This window comes from Salvia miltiorrhiza, chromosome 2 (genome assembly GCF_028751815.1).
Source record: "Salvia miltiorrhiza cultivar Shanhuang (shh) chromosome 2, IMPLAD_Smil_shh, whole genome shotgun sequence".
NCBI classification, from domain to species: Eukaryota; Viridiplantae; Streptophyta; class Magnoliopsida; order Lamiales; family Lamiaceae; genus Salvia; species Salvia miltiorrhiza.
Window position 1 is genome coordinate 2,569,202 of NC_080388.1, and position 23,266 is coordinate 2,592,467.

Below are 23,266 nucleotides of genomic sequence, written 5' to 3' on the forward strand. Positions count from 1 at the left end.
GCAAGTATAACGGGCCAAATCAAACCAACAGAGGAGAGGCGGGAATATAAATTCAGACATCAACAGGCAGCAAAGATAACATAAGGAACAAAGGTAAAAGAAGTACAAGCGGGAAAGAAATTTCATTAAAAACATGTCCAAGAGGTAGAGCTGTACACCAAAAATCGGAGGTAAGTATTCAGTCTGTACAAAATAAAGAGTTACAGAAATTGTTATCAAATTAGGCAGGAGGGATGGAGGCATCTTCAGGGGAAGTAGAGGAAGCAGGAGCAGAGGCAGAGGAAACCAGCAGAGGGACATCGCTTGTGGGGATCCGACTAGCAGACGCCCCCTCTGTGAACACTGGCAGCATGCCAATTTCTTTCATCTTGGGAAGACGAGCTCCCAAATCCAACAGCTTCGCAGCTTCCTGCACATATAAATTCTCATCTCTATACAGATCAAACAGCTGGGCCACCGCGGCAGAGGAGGAGGTAGAGTCGGCGAAAGCTGAAGGTGCTAAGTCAGAGGGCAGGGGAGGCTCCAGGCTGAACTGAGAAAATGTCCGGGTGCTCTTGCCAGTGGGATCCCGCAGCCGGTTCACAATGCGCACTAGGGAAGCAGAAAAAGCAGGCATATACATGGGGGCAGAGGGCAGTGAGTCAGATCCAATCCCAAAGGTAAAATAGGGAATGGCCTTCTCCAGCACTGGATACCACCACTCTGGCTTCCCTGGAGAAATTGCAGGAATCCCCATCAGTTCATTTATTTCCTCATCCTTGAGGTTATCCATCAAGGCTCGAAAATCCAAGGAAGCAAGTTGCTCAGGGGTGGCTCCCGCCATCTCCAATGCCTTTGTAGCAGTACGCTCTATCACGTAAGCAAAGAGGGGCCCAAAATCCTCCAGGTATTCGGGAGTCTTTTTGAAGGCCCCCAGAGTGCCTTCCAGCATCACCCCCAGGAAGTCTTAGACCAGCATCTACCTGGGCTTTCCAGATAGCCACAGTCTTATGGTCGCGAAGATTTGCCGGAGGTGTCGAATCTTTGGAAAAGGCGATGAATTTTAAACCCTCGGGGCAACGACACTTGCGTCGCATTTTTTCCACCTCGGCGACGCTAAGGCGGGATTCAGGAATATGCTTGGGGGGCTGGGGTGTCTTCTTACCCCTTCTTTTAGGCGGGGAAGAACTGGGGATAGCTTGAGAGTCATAAGAGGCAGAAGGGGAAGGGAAGTTCTCGAGATCCTGGAGTTGGGGGGAGGAAGATGAAGAGGCTCGGGGAGAAGGGGAAGGCGACTGCGAGGGCTGAGGAACGGAAGTGGAGGCCATTATCGACGTACCTAAAATCTAGGGTTTCTAGCACGCTCAATCAGAGCACCAACGAATTTCAAAGCTACTAACACCAAACACAAAAATTGCGGGAGAAGAGGATGTGCGAGTTACCTAGGCCGGAGAAAGATTGATGATAAAACCTGGAGCGGAAAAGTCGCAGGAAAACACGCCGGAACAGGGAGAGAATCGCCGGAAAATGCAGAAAAAGTGGTTCGAAAGAATTGGAGAAGAAGAATAGTGAAAAAGGGAAGTTCGAATCGATTAAGTAAAAATGTACGCGGGCAACTACGAGCACGCGGGATGAGTGACGCGTGGCATACGGGAAATAATCAACGGGTGAGAATTTCTACGGAGAGACGAAAGGACGCAAAGGTTAAAAAGTAACCTCGGGGTACGGGGAAAGCACTGTATATCGGGCAGGCATTTAATGCAGATGACGTCACCCACGCGGGCGAATCCTCCGACTAGTTGCGCTATTCCAGAGCGAACTAGCCAGACCAGGAGGGTGGGAGTAACAAAAACACCAGAGAAGCAACTTACAGGGCTTACCTTTGTTTTCATATAATATTAGAAGTACTTATATCTTCATGATTTGCAGGGATCAAGGAAAACAGCATAGTTTTGGTCTTCACAGTACCCCACTGGTTGAACGCGAAGAATACCCGGTTCAACCAGACTAGAGGGGGGAGTGGTTGATGAGGAGTGATATGTGCAGAGTAGAGAAAGGATACAAATCAGAGGAATCATCTTCATCAGAGGAGTCATACTGGTCAGAAGAATCATTCTTACCAGAGGGATTTCATCCATCAGAGACAACTCATCCACCAGAGGAATGGCTCTTGCCAGAGGAATCGCGTTCGTCAGAGAAATCACCCTCGCCAGAGGAGCCACCTTCGCCAGAGAAGTCACCCTCGCCAGAGGAGCCACCTTCGCTAGAGAAGTCATCATCACCAGAGGAGCCACTTTCGCCAGAGAAGTCATCATCACCAGAGGAGCCACCTCCGCCAGAGAAATGCTAGAAGGTGCGGGAAAGTCTCCCGCGTAAAGGCGAAGTTACTGTTCTACCCTCCGACCACGCAAGGAGCATGCGTGGGCACTGATTTTACCTTTTTACCCTCAATTGTAATCTATAAATAGACCTCAGCTCGTGTATTACAATTACGCTATCATACATTTTTGAATACAACAGACATTTTTCTCTCTCGTATTAAGTTCTCCGATCAGCTACTTTACTCTTTCCGATCATCTCTACTAGGTATAGTTTACATTTTTCGTCTCATAGTTTAGGTGTTAGTTTCGTTAAACACCAGTAGTAAAAACAGAAGGTTGAGCGAAAAACCAAATGTTAGATCTTCGAGACGACCGAGAATTTTGATGACGAGGAGAGAGATTAAGGGAATGCCAGAAACCCGGGTGTGTCTTATGAAATTTGGATTTTGGTTCAATAATCCCCAAAATTATAGGAGAAAATGAGCGGCAATGCTCCCTTAACAGCTGTTTAGATTCGTCCGTAAGACCCCGGACGTTCCAAACGAGCATATTCATATCCAAGATTAGAGATTAGTCGATGGAGTTTCCTCCATCTCCATTTGATCCGCCCAGCTCTGCGCTGTTAAGTTATGCATAGTACTGATACTTGGCCTCCCTGGTTGCTCTATGATAAAGTCCTTCGGACTATGTCCCATATCTATAGCCTTTCTGAGTCTATTTTTGATCGAATCTCCCGCACTTGTAGCAACTGGAATAACTCCAGAACGGCCTCCTCGTCCTGCTTCTTTGGGCGGTCTCCCACGCCCTCGTTTAACAGTTTGAGCTTCCTCCGCCGAGAGGCCGACAATGAGCGACTCTAGCTGTTGAATTTTCAAAGCGTTTTCCAAAGTTAACGCTTTCAAATCCGACGTAACTCCCTCCTTATCATTAAAACTAGACTCAGCTGCCTGAATCTGCTCATCTCTGTCACACTTAGTATTAACTTCCTGATTGTCCTTCGTAGTGGTAACTTCAATGAGGACGCTCCCGTCCGCCGTCTGTTCCTTATCAGAGTCCAAAACTGTATGATTTCCCTCCAACGTCAAGTCCTGAACTTGTTCTTTTTCCAGGAGATCCGGCCCAGATCTTTCCTCATTCCCAGCTTCATTAACCTTCTCCAGAACCTCAAATCTGTTGCCAGCAGTCGTTTCATGTCCGTTTCTGTTATCAGAGCCTCCCTGGTTTTGTTTCGACTGCCACTCCTTAACATGTTTGTTCGGCTCCTTCATCTTATCACCAGAGTTAACACTCTCCACTCCAGCCTTCCCCTTATCCTGGTTCGAATTCTTTGCTTTCCGGTATTTGTCTGTGGAACGCGAGCAAAAGAGGGGCAGATTTTCATAGTAAAATTCGACATGAAAAGCACTATCCCCTTCATCCATCCTAAGTCCCTCCCTGAGGGGGAGAGACATGTCAAGCTCCACCAACACGCGCGCGTAGTGTCCTACTTCACCCGCCCCCGAGCAACCATCCACTTTTATCGGATTTCCCAGGTAACGTCCAATTGCCGCAATAACTTCCGGATGCCATAATTCAATGGGTAAGTAGTAAATACGAACCCAAACTTGTGCAAGGGCCGAAACCTCCTTATAAGGGTTGAATTTAGGAACCCACTAATAAACTGAAAATTCAAAAATAAATAAATAAATAAACTTGAAATTCAGAAAATAAATAAATAAATAAACTGAAAATTCAGAAAATAAATATATAGATAAAATGGAAAATAAATAAACTGGAAATAAATAATTAAACTGAAAATTAAGAAAATAAATAAATAAACTTGAAATAAATAAATAAATAAATAAACTAAAAATTCAAAAATAAATAAATAAATAAACTTGAAATTCAGAAAATAAATAAATAAATAAACTGAAAATTAAGAAAATAAATAAATAAACTGAAAATTAAGAAAATAAATAAATAAATGGGATTGATTAGGCGTGGGGGAGTTGGTTTCGTAGTTTTAATTAGTGAGTTAATTGTGTGGGTTAATTGCATATATTAAATAAAAGTGTGGATTTATTAATGACATAAGTTGTAAATAAATTGAAAAGTAAAGGGTATGAATGTACAAAAAGGTAAACAGGGCACTTTTTCGTGGAAAAAAAAGGGGTAAGTAGGGCACTTTTTCGTGGACAGAGGGAGTACTTATTTTAATATTGTCGATTATATATTTATATAATAATTATGTTTTAATATAACCATATATACAATATTAAATACATTATATTTAATAATAGTAACGCATAAAATATAAGTGTTAATATATAAGAATACCCACTTTCAAATAGTAAAATTAAATTTTACCCACTAAAATAAAAAATTTAAAAAATACTCACATTTACCATTTTACCCTTACATATAAAAATTTTACAAATACCCACAGTTCACTGGTTGTGAATTCAAACTTTAAAACTCGAATTCACAACTGAATTCAATTATTGATTGTGAATAACAAGTGTTGGTTGTGAATTCATGCAATTCACAACCAACACTATTTCAAGTTATGAATTCAAAACCAATAAAACTTGAATTCACAACCAACACTATTTCAGTTGTGAATTCACAATCAACACTGATAATTCAGTTGTGATTTCATAAATCTGGTTGTGAATTCAAGAACATTTGTACAAAATTGCGTGATTTTCATCAATTTCTTCATTACTTTTTTTTTTTCGATTAAATTCAAATTGAATTTAACTTTTCCTCAAATTTCTCTTCTAAATGACATACTTTCTTAAAGTAATTGAATAAGAACTATCCCCAAAATCTAGAATCCCTAAATCATTTTCATTCTCATCCCAATGATTCCAAGATGGAGAAATAATCTGAGATCCTCGTAGACGATGACGAAGATCTTCAGATCTGTGCCTTACTCTAACCGGAGCGAGGCGACGATGCAGATCCGGGGCGGCGCGGCACTGAGGCGGCGTCGTGGTGAAGGACGGGGAGGCGTGGCCGAGGCCAGGCTCCGCTGGACACGGTCGGAAGCAGAACAACGTAGTCGCCGAATTTCCGCAAGCATGGAGGAAGCCGACGACAGCAGCGGCGGCGACACGGTGGTGGAGGCGGATGATTTACAGAGAGAGAGAGAGAGAGAGAGAGAGAGAGAGAGAGAGAGAAATCGGTGCCGGCTGAGATCGGAGAAGCGGAGACGGCGGATGCGCCGTCGCCGAGGTCGGTGGCGCTGCTGCTGGCCTCGTTGTGGGCGACGGAGTTGGCAGTGGCCGTGGGAGCATGCGACGGCGCCACTTGGAAGAGAGAGAGCCAGAGAAAGAGAAAGCATGTAAAGAGAGAGAGAGAGAGAGAGAGAGAGAGAGAGACAGAGAGAGAGACAGAGAGACAGATAGAAAGAGAGAGGAGAGAATGAGAGGAGGCTAGGGTTTGCTCATTTATATAGAGAGGTAATTTAGTCCTTTAACACAAAAAGTGAGTATTTTTTTAAATTTTTATTTGAGTGGATTTAATTTTAATATTCAAAAGTGGCTATTTTCAAAATTCACTCAAAATATAATGTCAATAAATTTATACATATATTTTTTTAAAAAAAATTACAAGAGATATCTAATATATAATCAAATAAGCAATTCGCACGCAGCCGATACCTCCACAACACATAAATATGGGAAAATAATCGCACACAGGCGGAACCACTATCCACACAAGAATGGGAAAACTACTCGCAAGCACACAAATATGATTGAACTCAATACCTCTGACAAAGAAACAAACAAATGTGGGAAAATAACCACACATAGGCGGAACCTCTATCCACACAAAAGTGAGAAAGCTACCCGCAAGCACGCAAATGGGATTGAACTCAGTACCTCTAACAAAGAAAAACACAAATATATATGGGAAAATAATCGCACACGGGCAGAACCACTATCCACACAAAAGTAAAAAAATTACTAGTATGCACGCAAATGAAATTAAACCCAATACCTCTCACAAATGAGAGTCTTTGAGTGTTACAGCTTTGCCACTTAAATTAGACTCCATTTGTAAATTTATACATATGTTATTTGATATATGTTTGGATTTGGATCTTAATTTGTCTTAGAGATTTATATTTTTAAATTTTTTGTTTGAAATTTTGAAACGATATATATTGTTTTTAATTTTAATTTGATAGTGAAGGTCACAAAATACTACTCACTCCGTCCCATTAAAGTTGGCCACATTTTCATTTTGATTCCCATTAAAGTTGGCCACTTTCTAAAATAAGAAATATTTGGACTTAATTAAGCATATTAAATTAAATTTAATTAATTAAGCTTTTAATTAAACCTATATCCCCTCTCCTCTATTCCTCTCTCCTCTATTCCTTTCTTCCTCAATCGGTCTTCTCAAGATTTTTGGTGGTGGTGGAGGATGGCGGAATCGTCGAGTTCGAATCGTCAAGATTTTTGCAAAATTTGTGGTGGTGGTGGTGGTGCTTGTGGTCGGTGGTGGTGGTGCTCCGGTTGCCGCCGGCGGCGAGTTGCTAGCAGATTTGTGGTGGTTGTTGGTAGATTTACTAATTAAGCAATTAAGATAAATAAAAGTCATTTAAAAATATGGACCACTTAATTAACTCATAACAATACATTTTTTAATTTCCGTTCCGAAAAGAATGTGGCCAACTTTAATGGGACGGAGGGAGTAATAATTTGAGGATTTTAATTTTGTTTTTTGAAACAAATCCTTTCTTAGGTCTTCCTTAGAGCATTTTCAGTGGAGCTCGCGAAGTGGCGTGCCTCCGACTCTCCGTTGGTGCATGCTCTATCCTTCGTCATTTAATTAATATTTAATACAGTTAATAAGTGTATATATAATTTGTTAACATATATTATGACGGAAGAATGTTCCAAATTTAAAATTGATCGTAAAATTAATACTCCCTCCGTCCACGAAATATTGCCATACTTACTCATTTTTCCTTGTCCACAAAGTAATGGCATACTCTATTTTTTGTACCACTACACTCTTTTTTCTTTCATTTATTTACCATCAATTGCTACTAATGGACTACCTTACAACAAATTATTTTATTTTTATATTCTATATTTATTATATTTTATTACTTGTGGACCTACCACACAACAATTTTAACACCTTAGTCAACTACCTTTATCATTTTAGTCAACTACCTTTATATTTCACTCACAATACCTTTATCAGTTTTCTTAATTTCCGTGCCGAACAGTAAATGGGGCAATACTTTGTGAACAGAGGAAGTATGTTTTGTGGTGGGTGTTTCCACTTGGAAAAGGAGAATATTCTGAATTTCTGATTTATAGAATTCTCCACTCACACGAAATAGGTTCTTCTACAAATTATTCGTTTTATTAGAGTTTTTTAATTTTGTATTCTGTATCACTAACAGATTTATTAAATCCATTATGTATTCTATTTTTAAAATTTTACACATAAATTATTATTTAGATCATTTCCACGTTAGTTATTAGTTGAAACTTGGATACACAATTAACAATTATTTATTGATTCTATAGATAAATTTGATTTATTATTTTATTGGTGGCCACATGGATCGTCATCGGGGACAAATTCATGATTTATCATTAGGAGTTGAAATTGTTAAAGTTTGGACTCTGAAATTCGAAGATTTTACACACAGGATTTTGGGGTTGTAGCTATTGGGCCTTCTTTTTTTTTTTTTTTTTTTTTTCTTCTTCTTGGCAATCCGTACATTTTATTTTTGTGTTTAAATAAAATTTTAATGGACTTAAAATTTGAACACAACTATCTCCTACTATATATAATAAATAATTATTATTTTATTCATTCAACAATATATACATTAAAAGTACCAAAAGAGCTACCACTATGTGTTTTTTCAAAAACATATTCAATCTTTTATAAAAATAAATTAATTTTTATTATTAGTTCACAATCTTATTTTAACTAGAGGATCGACTCAAACTTAAAATTAAAAATTAACTGTGCAACAAAAATAACATAATTTTAACAAATTAATACTCCCTCCGTCCACCAATTCATGTCCTAGGGGAAAATTAAGGGGCATGAGTTTTAAGAAAAAAACTGTATTGTTTATTTGTTGAGTGTAGAAGGGGACCCACAATCAGTAAATATCAATACTTTAATTAGTGGATTATGATACGAATTGATGGACGAACTAAAATAACAAATTGGAATACGAGTTGATGAATGAAGGGAGTAGTATATAACAAACCACTTTAAAATATTAAACAATTAGATTAGATAATTACGATTATTAAACCAATGTAGTATATTATCTCTTGTTTTATATATTTATTTATTTATAATAATGATAATAGTATTTATAATAAAAATTCAAAATTTAGGTGGAGGCAGCCCCGAATTCGCCGGTGATTGTCACATGTCAATGCTGAATCTCAGCCGTAATGTGCCTTTCTCGTCGACAGTAGCGGCGGCCGCGGCGGCAGGTTCAACAACCTCTCCGTCGGCTATTAGCTCCACCACCAACCTAAGTCATCTCTATTAATAAATACAATGTACAATATTTAAATGATTAATCAATATATATGAAATGGAGCATTATGAATTCCAGAGGAATGAATGATTCCCACTGGCATATGTTTGTACAATGTTAAAACTAAAGGTTAATTAAATTTAATTATCTTAAAGTTTATATTTTTTTTAAATTACAAGAGGTATATTATATAATCAAATAAGTCACTCACACAAAAGTAGAATCTCTACACTATACAAAGATGGAAAAATTACACCGCACGCAGACGCGACCATATTATCCATATAAAAATGAAAAAACTACATCGCACGCAGATGAGATTGAACCCAAGACTTCTGGAGAGTCTTAATGTTTATATTTTAAAATACTCAAAGTCACTATACAATTGATTAATAGTATTTTATTAACTGATGGTAGGTTCCGGCCTCAATCATCGAAACTTTAAACATGATTAAATTAATTAAATATAAAAATATATAAGTTGTGGCTCCAACTGTAACAATAACATATGATTAAAAAATTAAAAATGAGGAAAAGAACACATTTTCAATGTTTTGAATAGTAGAGAATCGGGAAAGGAGAAATTAAAAAGAAACAAACACACATGGGCATATATTGTGTTCATTATGTAATTCATGTCACTTCATATTTTTATCACAATAGTTCAACCGTTTACAAATTACAATCATAGCATAAATGGTGAACATATGCTACGTATCAAGATAACATTATTCCAAAGTACTTTTCCCTCAAAAATAAAAAAATTAGTAGTACATAAAATAAAAAAAATCACATGCATATATTACACATTTGTACAAATATGGCCGTATTGTGCTTGTCCTCCAACATACATAACAATTATTACCAACATTTCAACTAAGATAGAAGAAATCAATGATTGAGACCTCTCATTTTTTATTTTTAATAAACATTCTCCACATTGCTAATTGATAAATACGAGATTCAACACAAATATATGTAACATAACATTTTATACCTCATTAAATAAAGTCGAAAATGCATCCATCTTAAGCCGAGGCAAAGCAACACCAACTTCAATTCCACCAATCACCTCTCTACTTTCACTAAGAGAAATTGCTCCCGTGCCAATCGACACTTCCTCAAACTTCTCGGGTCTTCCCCACCCGAAATCCAATTCGTAGAGATCCAATTTCGGTGACCCGGTCACCGTAACATGGAGCTCTGACTCCCGCATCTCCTTCCACTCAGCGATCCAATTCCTAGCTCCGCCGAGCATATCCCCGTTCAACTTCTTGACGGTATCCCCGATCGCCTTTGCGGCGAAAACGACGCCGTCTTTACCCGCTAGTTCCTCTCTAATAGCTGCCGATCGGCCAAACCCGACGCAATTGCCCACATAAGTACTGGGCACTGCGTAGGGCATTCGGGTCAACCCGCCTGCAATAAAACCGAAATAATGAACGATGTCTTTTCTCGTGATCATATTCGTAGACCAATGTGTCTTGATCCAGCACACCCAAATAAAGGCACATACAATGACATAAGGTGAAAGGAGCAATTGGGTCGACCCGAATAGAAGATCGGACCGGGTCAAGATCCATTTCTTGATTTGCTCCATTTCTTTCGGACCCAAAACAAACGTAGCTCTTACAATCTCACTATCATCGAAATTCACATCTTTTACATTTTTTGCCATTTTCCAAAACTCGGTCAAGAAAAATGACCGCAGCCCACCAGAATCGAGTATCACTGACCTATCATGGGACGCCACGTGTCTCCCGGCATCAAGAAGATCTCCGCCGCTTTTGCAGAGCGAAGCCCAATTTTTCAAGAAATTGTTGAAAGTTCTCCAATCCGCAGCCACGTTTCGCAGCGTGAATCCAATGCAGATTCCCATTTCGGGGAAAACAGTTATTTGAACCGCTAAAACGGGCCGTTTTCCGCCGTCTCCGCCGCCAATTTCCGGCACCAGGCGGCGGAACCGGCGGCCGTCTCTGCGGTGGTTTCCGGCGAGATTCTTGAACTCGCAGCCATCCGCCGCCGCGGCCACGACCAAGAGGACGGAGTCGCTCTCGTTGTACTCGAGGTGGGGCTCGGCAGAGAGCGCCGCCGGGATGACTAACTTTCCGGCGAGAGGGAAGAAGTGGCGGAGGGCTAGAGAGAGAGAGTGCTTGAGCTTTGGGACGACTGTTTGGGTGAAGTTGGCGGCGGCGGCGGCGGCGGCTGAGGCGAAGAAGAAAATGGGCTGAGTTGGGGAGAAGAAAAGCCAAGGTATGTCGAGGAAGGTGAGCGGGAGAGTCGCCGGCGGAACGGAGCGCGGCGGCGGGGAGACGGCGCAGCGCTCCACCACCGTGACGGCCGCGCCGGCGGAGGCCATTAGTCGGTGGATGGAGGGAGTGGGAGAATAATGGCTGAGATAGTGGTGAGATACAATATAGTTCTAGTTGTTGTATAGTTAAATAAGCACTTCATAATATTGGAGTTAGGTTTTCATATTTATTATTAAAGGTAATTGTGCATAAGTATACGGAATTTTATTAAATTTTAATTTTATATTATATAAATTAAAAGATTCTATTCAAATATACATTTTTTTTACAATATTATCAATTTTCGACTAATTAAATTCTTATGATAAGCTGAGTGGCATATATAGATATATAGATATTCAACTACGTGTATATCAGCAGTTTAATCTATGTGGATATTTCAGGTGACCACCTCAATATTAATTTAAGGATAAATTCATGCTCATATGCAAAATCAAAATAAATGAAAATTTATGTATTAAAGATAATTTTTTTTAATTCAATCTTTTTTGCTGCGGTTTAAACTTTAGATTTAGTTGTGCTTATATAATAAAGTCTATGGCACTTGAATGTCCCCTCAAAAACACAATTACCACTTATATTATTAGTGCATAATTGCATGTTATATGTGTGAGTATTTTGTTTATTCTTGAATGATGTTTAAATGGTAAAGATTATGTTCTAACTTTAGATAAAAGTTTGTCGGGTAATGAATTTGTGAAGGGAAATGTATGGTGGAAATGGGAACAATTTGAGAAGGCATCAAGAAATGGGACCGAATTGAGAGACATCAAAATCTCGTGATTCCCCCGTACCACATAGTAGCGCTAACGAAATTTATATATATTTAATTATTTTTTATTTTTAATAAATTACCGGTTAAATGTAAAAATCGAATCGAGATGAATTCAAATTTAAAATGTTTAGGATCAAAGATTACTTACCGCTAGATTAACATATGCACACAAAATTTATAGTACTCTTTCCATCCTCCAATTAATTCTTTACCTCTTTTGTTATTTTAATTCGATTCGTTCCTCAAATTTTTACATTTGTTTTATTCTTTGTGTGCGTTTACTTTGATGGAAAATAAGAGGAAAAAATATATTTTTCATTCATTTTTCACAATTTTCACACGTTAATTTATTGTGATGAAAATTTTTCTTTGGACATGATGGAATAATATTTTCTCAAATTTTTTTATTCATCATTTTTCACAATCAAAGTAAACGCCCTTAGTTACTTTAATCACTTTAACACTATAATAGAAATGAGATTTTTATTTCATTCACAACACATTCAATCATATTATTAAAACTCGTATCATTTGAAATGATAAAAAGTTGCGGGATGAAGGAGTACTTAAAAGAGGCAAAATTTAAAGTGCCCTTTCTCTTATGAATAATTTGAAAAATGCCCACCCTTATCATGCAAAGCACTACATGCCCTAAATAAGTGAAGAACCGAAAATGCCCTTTGAATGTGATGGATGTGCATTGTTTTCCGCAAAAGTTCTTACACATCTATGACAAAAGTTGTTAAAGTGTAAGAAAAACATCAATTCATCAATTTAAACATTGAAATCGGTCAAATATGTGTTGGAACATGTGAAATACTGACAGAGAAAATAATATTTATTTATTTTTGAATTAAAATCGAAGGTTTTACAAGTAAATCGTAGGCTAATTAATCAATGGAAAATAAATACTAAAAATTAACACAATCGATATTAGCACTCAAAACACACATTGGAAAAAAAAAAAAAAAACAAGCGTCCGACCGGGAAAAACAAGTGTCCGACCGGACACAAGGTTTCACCGGGCGGACACATATATGTTCCGGTCGGATAGATGTTTTTTTGGTTCCTATGTGTGTTTTGAGTGCTAATATGGATTGTGTTAATTTTTTGTATTTATATTCCATCGATTAATTAGCCTTCAATTAAGGGACATAAATTTTTTTTTTTTAAATTGATGATAAACGACAAATATGATGTGAAATAGCTTTGTCAGTAAAGTATTCATGTCAAACACTCTAATTTCATTGAAATTCACGTGAAATGAAGGAATCTTTGTTTATATATGAGTGAATTCTCTCATTCTCTCATCCTCTCATCCGAACACTCAAAGTGAAAAAAACACTCAAACTCATTAGAAATTCTAATATTTTCCAAGTGGTGAAGCTATTATTTGTGAATTCTCTCATCCGAACGTTTAAAGGTATGTCATTTTACGTTTGAAATGTAATTTAAGTTGGTTATTGTTTATTTTCAATGTTTTGTTTGATCCTATATGCTTATGTGAATTATTAGCATATTATAGCATACTATGATTTAAAGCCACGTTTGAAGGAAATACATGTGAATTAGAGCAAATTCTATCATGTTTTAAAGTATTAATTAGTAATTATTAGTTGCATTTTAGTTCTATACATATATATTGCTACATAACTCATGTTATTATGCTCGAAAATTATGTATCCGCCCGGACAAGTGTCCTTGAAAATGTGTCCGGCCGTGTGTAATTATATATCATGTAATACACGGCCGGACACATTTCCTCGGCTACTTCCCCGGGCGGATAGATGTTTTTCGAGTGTATTAACATGTTATATGTTGTATTTTAACATTGTATTCCATTTACATCATATATTTATTTATTTATTATTTTTTCTGTAGATGAATGAATATGGGAGATACTTTGTGGTTAATTATGGAGGTGCCTTCAATGGTTATGAGTACATCGGCGGCTCTTCTAAGAATTTGCATATTTTCGGAGACACAATGGCCAGTACGGTGTACATGATAAATTACCTGATGATGGAGAATTCATTGAGCACTAATTACAGCTTGTATTATTTGACGAAGAGATTAAATGGCAGGGTATACAGTAAAAATATTCTTGCCGATGACAATGATTTGCTTCAGTTGCTGGCGTCCCAGCCACATTTTCCTGAGATTTATGTTGTCGAAGACGATTACAGTGGAGGAGTGTATGTTCCTTCGTTCGATCTCCCTCAATCTTCCGGGTATGGAGGTGAATCCAGTGCACAATTCGAAGGTGGGGACGGATTGGAAGCAATCCAAAGATATGCTTATTTAGACCTATCAGCCGGAGATTCACCGGCGCAACAAAGTGTTGAACCGTCGGTCACTTGGGGTAATGATCAGTCAACGGGTTGGACTTCATGGGATGACACAATCTGCCTCGATACAATCTGGTGTAATGCTTTATTGCTCTTCGCGCCGGGCCTCCAATCAGTGAAATGCCCAAAACATGATGCTCTAAATCTTCCCAATAAATCTGAATTGCACTGTTCGCCGACCACATTTAAAGTTTCAACCAGGTCCGGAAAATGTGAATCCCTATAGTAGGTGCTGATAGCAACCTCCGTCTGGTCTATAGTGTCGCGACGAAGATATGGGACATTCGCCTATTCATTTACAAAATGAATACCATATTAAATTCAGTAAAAAAATTAAAAAATAATACAAATAGGCATAATTAAATAACTACAATTTAATCAATACCAACCAATTTAATTAAACTGCAATTTAATACTAAATTCAGTAAAATTCAGTAATATTAAACTGCAATTAAATTCCGCAAAATATTAAAATTCAATAATTCAGTAAAATACTAAAATTCGAGATAAATAGTCAAATTCAGTGTCACGACCGCACTTGCTAAGGATAGCAAATTCGGGAAAACCGCGACTAAGGGAGGGAATTTAGGAGCGGGATTTAGAAAGGGGCATATTCGGTTTCTTGATGACTTGACTTGTATAAAGAAATCAATCGAAATATCTAGATATCAATGAAGGCCACAAGGGGACCGTACATAATATTATTCAAAGGGGTACTCAACGAGTTTGAGTACATTATTAAATAGTACATATTGTTTTGACAGATAACATAATGTCTTAGTAAAATCAGTGTTTGCAGCGGAATAATAATTTGAATATATGTATGAAGACATATACTCTACTCTGAGGTACTCATCCTAGATTGACAGAAGCTCCGCTTGCACACTACATCCTCGATCACAGCTCAACCTGCACATTTAAAAATACATGCAGGGCTAAGTACAAAAGTACTTAGTGGACACTTGCCGAAATTTACATACATGCATAATATTTTATTGTCAAGCCTTTCAACAGTAGTAAGATACGAGGGTTTTCCTTTAAAGACTCGTATTTACCAAACATAATATCATTTCTTTCATCAATAACCCGCGCAGGTATTTTATATCATTAATCACCATATCAGTAACTCGTGCCGAGAGGGAGGCCTCCCTCTACGGACACTATGATCGGCCAACCCGCTAGATGACTCACGATCACAAGGTGTACACTAATTCCGAAGGGATTTGCGGTCCCATCCAGAATCCGAATTCGATTAACATCAGATAGGCAATTAATAATAAAACATAAAGCATTTAGGCATTGACAATATCATTTAAATTCATAAGCATAAAGTCTTAACAATTCTAATATATAATTTTAGTTTATACGTAGAAAGCCTACCTGAATAGCAGACTCACGGTTTAGCTCTAACTCTGGTGCTTGACCTTTAATCCGAGAAAATAAAATAAGATTCTAATTCTCGAAAAATCTCAATAAATGAGGATGCGTGAAATGATTATGCATGACTCATATTCCTTTAATTAAATTATGAGATGCTAATCCTATTTAAGGAATTAAAGCTCGTCTTATGAGGTCGGATTATTAATCTTTAATAATCTACTCATCTTAAAATAATCTAATTCACTTACTAATTAATAATTAGTAAGTCTTAAAATTTCTCTAATTAAACTTAATAGAATAATTATGAAGACCCAATTAAAATAAAATAATCAAGGCCCAAAAGAAATTTAATTCGAGCCCAAAAGAATAAATTCGAAGCCCAGTGCATTAATAATATTAGGCCCAACATCAATTAATTTCTAGAGCCCAACAAATGAGGCCCAAGATAATAAAATCATGAAGCCCAATAAGTGAGCCCATCATCACCCTTAAAAAAAATAGTAAATTTTAATATTAATTACTAATTAAGAATAATTAGGATTAATAAAGAAGCCTAAAATCATAATTCTTATTGGGTTAAATAAATAAATTTCATTGGACTTAATCAATTAAATCGTAGGAGCCCAAGTAATAATTAATGTGGACTGGAAAGAATTAATCTTATCTCGTCAAAACCTTAAACTCAAAACATTATCACATAACTATCATTTAGGTTCGAAACTATTTATTCGAACATCAACATGCGCATTAATCATAACTCGTTCTATTTATGTCATCAAGTCAAATATTCCGTCATTTAAAAACAAATCCTATAATATTACATAGATAAATTATATCATCATAGATCATGCTTTCTTATTTTTAAAATCATTTAATCATTTTCAAATAATCCATATTAATAAGTCATTTGAAAAGAATTAATTTAAATGAGAGTTTAACTCAAAATATTTCATTTTATAATCCATTTAAAAATACTTGAAATAAAAGAACTTCATTTAAATAATTAATTTAAAGGTCAATATATAATTAAATTAATCAAGCTCAATTTAAATTAGTAATTAAGAGCTCAAATAATTTAAATAGATATAAGCCCAAATTAATTAGATAAATTAAGTCTATCATGTTTTTCTTTGAATAAGGCCCAAACAATTAAATAAACACCCATCAGGATTTAAAGGCAAAATGAGCCCAACAGAAATTAAAATAAGGTGTCCAGCATTTAAAATTCGGCCTACTGATTTAATGCAAAATTCGGCCCATTCCTTCTCTTTTCTTTAAAATTTTCGGCCCAGTCATTAGAGGTTTAAGCCCAATTAAAAAATAAAGCCTAATCCTAAAATATAACACACACAACACACACACATAACACACACATAACACACCAACACACACAAGTTTCTCTCTCTCTCTAACTCTCGGACCTCTCTCTCTCCCGACTCTCTCTGCTCTCTATCGTTCTGCCGCCGCCGCTGCCGTTCAACGGCGCCGTCGCCGCCGGCGAGCGGCGCGGTCTCTCCTTCTCTCTCCCAGAACTCTTCCCCCCCTCTTCTCCTCTATCTCTCTCGCTCAATCTCGGCCGCTGGAAAGGCACAGCAAGCGCAACCACGCCGCCGCTGTCATCTCCTCCGCCTCTCCTCCATGGCAGATCCGCCGCCGCCGTTCAACGCCACGGATGTTCACGGCCATCGCCTGGCCGTGGAAGAGCACGGTCGCCGCCTGCCCGCCCTGATTCTCTCTCTCGGTTTCTAGATCTCTAGATCGGAACAGGGCATGCGCCCTCTCTGCCGGAGTCCAAGCCAGGCCGCCGTCTCTTCGTCCTCCATCGCTGCCGTTCGTCGTCGGATTCGCTGTGAGGAGCCGAGCACCGTCTCACAAAGGTAAGCCCCGGATCTCCCTATTCTCATTTCATTTTAAATTTCCTCATCTTTTTCCCTTTTTTTTTAAAAATTAAAAACTGAAACTCCTCTTTCCCTTTCTTGGCAGATCGGAGACAACGGCAGGTTCACCGCCGCCGCTCCGTCGCCGGCGACGAGCCACCGCGGCTGCCGCCTCCCTCTGATCTCAACTCACATATACAAAACAGGGTTCAAGCCTCATATTTAGTTCAAAACATAGAAATAGGCTTTTTACTGAATTCATTTTCAAATACTGTAAATTTCAGTTCATACGTTAATACATGTAAATTTTTCTTTTGGATCATTCTCATTTGGTGGTTCTCTGATATATTGGATAAAAGGGGAATACCTTGAATAGGTGTGGATAATAGTCTCTGCAGATATTGTATATCACAAAAATTAGAAATCAATTTGGGAAGAGAATGGAAAGATGCAGAAATTTCTTTGTTGCATTACCTTAAAATTGGCTGTGAAATTGGGCTGCAGTAGTTGAAAATGGTGGTGTGAGAATGGTGAAAGTGGCTGTGGTTTTAAAGAAAAATGGGGTGGTTTGGATGGATGAGGATCGTGGAATTTTTTTCAACTTACAGGTATGAACACTTCAGCTGGCATGTAAGACTGAAGAATTTCTTCAGCATGCGCTCAAAAATTCTTCAGCATGCTTAGGATTCAGCATGCTTAGGATTATTCAAATTAAAAAAAAATCTAAGAGATTAATATATTAATTATATGGTTCCAAACTCATTTAAATACATTAAGACATATAAGCCTAATTCTTATTGAAGCATAAAATCCATTTGAGCTTGCTTCTAACATAAATTAAATTACTCATGGGCTTAAGTAAACAATCGATAAAAGATTCATATTTAACACTTCAGTGTTAAATTCTCCACAATAAATTAATGGACTCAAAATATATTTTGAGTGCATCATCTATTGAAAATAAAAAAAATAAATCATCACATATATAAATTATCAAATTCATATAAGTTCGTATTTTATTAATGGATGCTGAACTCTAATTACCATAATAAATCCTTAAATCAGTAATTAAAAGTATACAATCCTTAATAAAAAGTCGGGTCATTACATTCAGTAAAATATTAAAATAGTAATTCAGTAAATTCAGTAATATTAAACTGCAATTAAATTCAGTAAAATTCAGCAATTTAATATTAAATTCAGTAAAATTCGAGTAATTCAGCAATTTAATATTAAATTCAGTAAAAATTCAGTAAAATATTAAACTGCAATTAATACCAAGCAATTTAATTAAATTCAGTAAAATATTAAAAAACTGCAATTTAATTAATACCAAGAAATAACAGTTTCATTAATTAATAATTCAACAATTATAATTAAATTAAATTCAGTAAAATAGTAATAATTAACGTAAACATACAGATAGACGGAAAAAAGTATTTTATACCTAAATAACAACTATCCGGCCGGCGAAGTGTCCGGTAAAATGAATCCGGCCGGGTACATTTCAGATTGAAACTGTCCCGGCCGGACTCATTATTCCGGGCATAGTGCCGGCCGGGTAGTTGTTCTATCGGCATAAAATACTTTAATTTATTAAATCGCACAAAGCCCACATACACAATGCAATTATAATTACTTAAACAAATATTTCAGATTGAAACAAATTCAGTAATACCCAGCAAAACTCGCAATAATAATTACTTAACCAAATATAATTAAATTAAATTCAGTAAATTACTAACTGATTAATATAAACATACAAATAATTAAAATGGAATATTTTATGCTAAAAAACGATCGGTCCGGCCGGTGAAGTTCCCGGAAAACTCAATCCGGCCGTATATTTCATTTAAATAATGAATTCGGCCGGAAAACTCAATCCGGCCGTATATTCCATTGATGAGTACGACGTGCTTCAATATTTTGAACTCTCTCGGTGGGTAAAAAAAAGTGAAGAAGCCGATATGTGTGGTGAGTAAAAAACCCTAGTGAAGGAAGGTAAATATAGTGGTGTTAAAAGCTTCGAAAAAAATGTGATTGAAGCCGATTGTATCGGCTTTATGTCTATCAAAAGAGAATCAAATTTTTTAGAAAGATATTTTTGACCTTTATGTATCGGTTGTTGCAAAATTCACTTGGTAACATGCATGATTTTTTTGGGTAACACGCATGCATTTAATTGGGACGGATTTTGAGTGTATATATATATATATATATATATATATATATATTTTAAATTTAAAGATATGGATTAATTAACACGATATATAGTGTTATATACTATATATCAACATTCAAGAATAACACAATATATACAAATAATTTCAAAGAATATATGTATTGAAATTAAGATATTAAAGGGAAAAAAAAATAAAAAATTTAAGATAGATACGCATGGATATATATTATTAGCTTCTTGATTTTTTTTTTTTTTTTTTTTTTATGAAATTGAATAAACTATAATATTTTATGCCTAAGTAATATCTATCCGGCCGGTAATTTTCAAGGAAAAATGTATCCGGCCGGGTCATTGTTTTTCGGAAATGTACCCGGTCGGATACATTTCTCTGGCCATTTCACCGGCCGGATCGATGGTATATCAACATAAAAGTGTTTTTTCTATCTATTGCTATCTTTATATTAATTTTTACTATTTTGCTGAATTTAATTTAATATATTGTTTAAGTGTTAATTAGTGTCCGGTCGATAATATTTACACTTTAAATTATCCGGTCGATAATATATATACAGTTTAAAAAAAATCATATTACACACTCAATGTGTAATCATTTCGGTCAACATCACAAATTATTGTACAAAAATGCATTGGAACTTAAAAATGTGTAAGATTGTGTAAGAAGACCGAAATGATTACTTAAGATGTTGACCCACTCAAGGGTTAATTAGTAATTTAGGGCATGGATAGCTTTGTATGATAAGGGTGGACATTTTTCAAAATATGAATAAGGAATGGGGCACTTTTGCCTATTAACACTACTTAAAATGTGTTGGAGCATTACGTATTTTGTAATCGTGTCCCAATTTCATTATTTAAAACTAATAATTATGTATTTTTATCAATATATTTTAATTAACTATAAAAGCTGTAATACATGGAACATGATTGGATGAAAAACTTCTTTTCGTAATAAATAAAATTTGATTTAGATCCTTAGTCATTTTGCAACAATTTTTATTAAAAATTATATCATTATAATATATAAAATTGTATTTCAAAAATATGCATAATAGTATTATGAAATGCCTTATCAGTTGTGACGGTGTATCTTATATAAAATGCATAATTGTATATTAATTAGTACAACAATGCATCTTTGATTACAACGGTAATAAATGATTTCAATTGAGTTTTATGTACTATGGGAGATAAAATTTCTATCTGACATCTATTAATGATATATTATTTTCAAGTTTTTATATTAGTGAGTTTTTATGCTACAAGTTTTATTTGAAAACCTCTAGAGGCAAATTTAAGAAAAGAATTGCAGAAATTCGGAAAATAAAATGTGGTGTGAAAAAAAAAAAAAAAGGTTATAAAAGTTGAAGTAAAAGACAACCATAAACATGTACGAACATAGTACATGAGTGCACTTCTCAAAATAATGCGTGTAATTTAATGCCTGCAAATAATTGACTTACTTTTCATCCATGATACACGGATTCTTCAAAAATTAGCACATACGGCGAATCGGATTCTTTTGAGGTGCGATTTTCTTGAATTCTCGTCGGATTCGCATTCGATTCGCCACGTGGCCTATCTTTTAAAACAATTTATAAAAATAAATCGGATTCGCAAATTCCATAGGCGAAATTCACGGATCTCGTGCACGAAAGGCCTACATAAGGTTATTTTGATAATTTTATTTTCAGTTATGACTTATATATTGGACTAATAATATTTGAATCGTTATATTATTGCTCAATTAACTTATATAATTGAAAATGTTTAACTTTTGGGTAAAATAAAATATAAATTACATATAATTAATTTAAGAAAATTTAAATTGTATATATTTTATAAGCATTATATATCATAAAATTTTAATAATTAGATGTATCCTTGCCGAATCGCACCCTATAATTTTTAAAAACCCGTATCCCCGTACTCGTATCGTATCGCGACCACATCCGCACCTCCGTACCTATGCAACATAGCTTTTCATTATAAGAAAATAAGTTATCCACACGTAGATGAGACTTCTACACAGGATCATTTTTGATCGAAAATGGATCCAGGACGAAACAATAAAAACAGACCCTTATCCACGATCATAAAAATAAATAAAGATACACTTTTTTTTAAGTCATATTATAACATTTCATTAAAAAAAAAGTATTTGTAATTACAAAAAATTACTTCTTCTCGCCTTTTTACTTGCAAAGTCATCTATAATATCATTTGTTTCAAGATTTTCTAAGATATCTTTTTCAATACTGATGAGGAGTGATATGTGCAGAGTAGGGAAATGATGCAAAACAGAGGAATCGACTCCACCAGCGGAATAAGTATGGCAGAGGAAGTACACTCGTCAGAAGAAATCATCCTCTCCAGAGGGATCTTACCCACTAAAGGCATCTCATGCGTCAGAGAAGTCACCCTCGCCAGAGAGGTCACCCTCGCCAGAGGAGTCACCCTCGCCAGAGAGGTCGCCCTCGCCAGAGAAGTCGCCATCGCCAGAAAAGTCGCCCTCGCCAGAGAAGCAGCCTCCGCCAGAGGAACTACCTTCATCAGCGGAATCGCCAGAGACGCGGGAGATTTCCCGCGTGAAGACAAATTTACCAACATGCCCTTCTATCACGCCAAGCGCATGAACCATAGATGATTTTACCATTTTGCCCTTATATGTAATCTATAAATAGGCCATGCGTGCTCCCCTGTACACTACGCTATCTCTTATTTTCAAATACAACAGCTAGTTTTCTCTTGAGCTCCGGGTTTCCAATTGTTTACTTTGCTTTCTCCGATCATCTCCACTAGGTATAATCATGCTTATTATTCTTTAGATTATAGGTGTTGGTCCTTGAATCACCAAATACATAAAATTGCTAAATCATTTAATCTATTTTGCGACATCGACGATCTCAAATATGTCTTAAACAATTTTAATTTAGAGAAATTTCTCTCAGCTGAAGCTACGGTAACAGGCATAGTCAACAAGATCCTATAAGCTATTGCAACATTTGGATAACAATCTGCAATTTTCACAAATTCAAGAATTTTAATAGCTGACATTAATTTATTTGGCAGTGTCATTTGTAATATTTTTAATTCAGTAAATAAATCATCTAAGTCAACATCGGACATATTATCATGAGTAAAAGTAGATTTAAAATTAACACAACAATCTCTTAGTTTCTCACTATCCAAAGATTTTAATTAAAGTTTTCGAATCAAACAAAAAATCAAATATATAATCAAATGATTTCATTTATTCAAATCTACATTTTAAAGAAGCAATTGTCACGTCCACAACAACTACAAAGTACTCAATTCTAAATGACTCTTCAGGTGATAAAGAAACTTCAACACTTTCTCCATCATCAAATTATTTTCTTCTAGTAATACGACGTTTTGTTGAAAATATTGGCTTTATGTTCATATTAGATGCAAGACTATTAGCAATAGTTAAACTTGTATCAAAACATTCATTTCTATACTTTTCAAAAAAATGATATTAGATCTTCAAATTGTTTCATGACAGAGTCAATGCACATAGCTTTGGATTGTAACTT

General features: G+C 36.0%; 2 protein-coding genes and 1 long non-coding RNA gene across 3 annotated transcripts in view; 1 reads left to right on the forward strand and 2 right to left on the reverse strand.

Moving 5' to 3' along the window:
• LOC131012585 (protease Do-like 7) overlaps positions 1–23,266 on the reverse strand; it is a 498,535-nt gene that overhangs the window by 384,949 nt on the left and 90,320 nt on the right. The gene's annotated exons all lie outside the window — the stretch shown is intronic.
• On the reverse strand, positions 9,448–11,277 carry LOC131012593 (coumaroyl-CoA:anthocyanidin 3-O-glucoside-6''-O-coumaroyltransferase 2-like). Its single transcript, XM_057940576.1, has one exon. It carries the CDS (start codon positions 11,174–11,176, stop codon positions 9,809–9,811), a length of 1,368 nt encoding a protein of 455 aa, XP_057796559.1. The 5' UTR covers positions 11,177–11,277; the 3' UTR covers positions 9,448–9,808.
• LOC131012610 (uncharacterized) lies at positions 17,255–17,709 on the forward strand. The gene is made up of 3 exons (XR_009097398.1): positions 17,255–17,340; positions 17,433–17,509; positions 17,616–17,709. It is a non-coding gene; the product is annotated as an uncharacterized LOC131012610 (long non-coding RNA).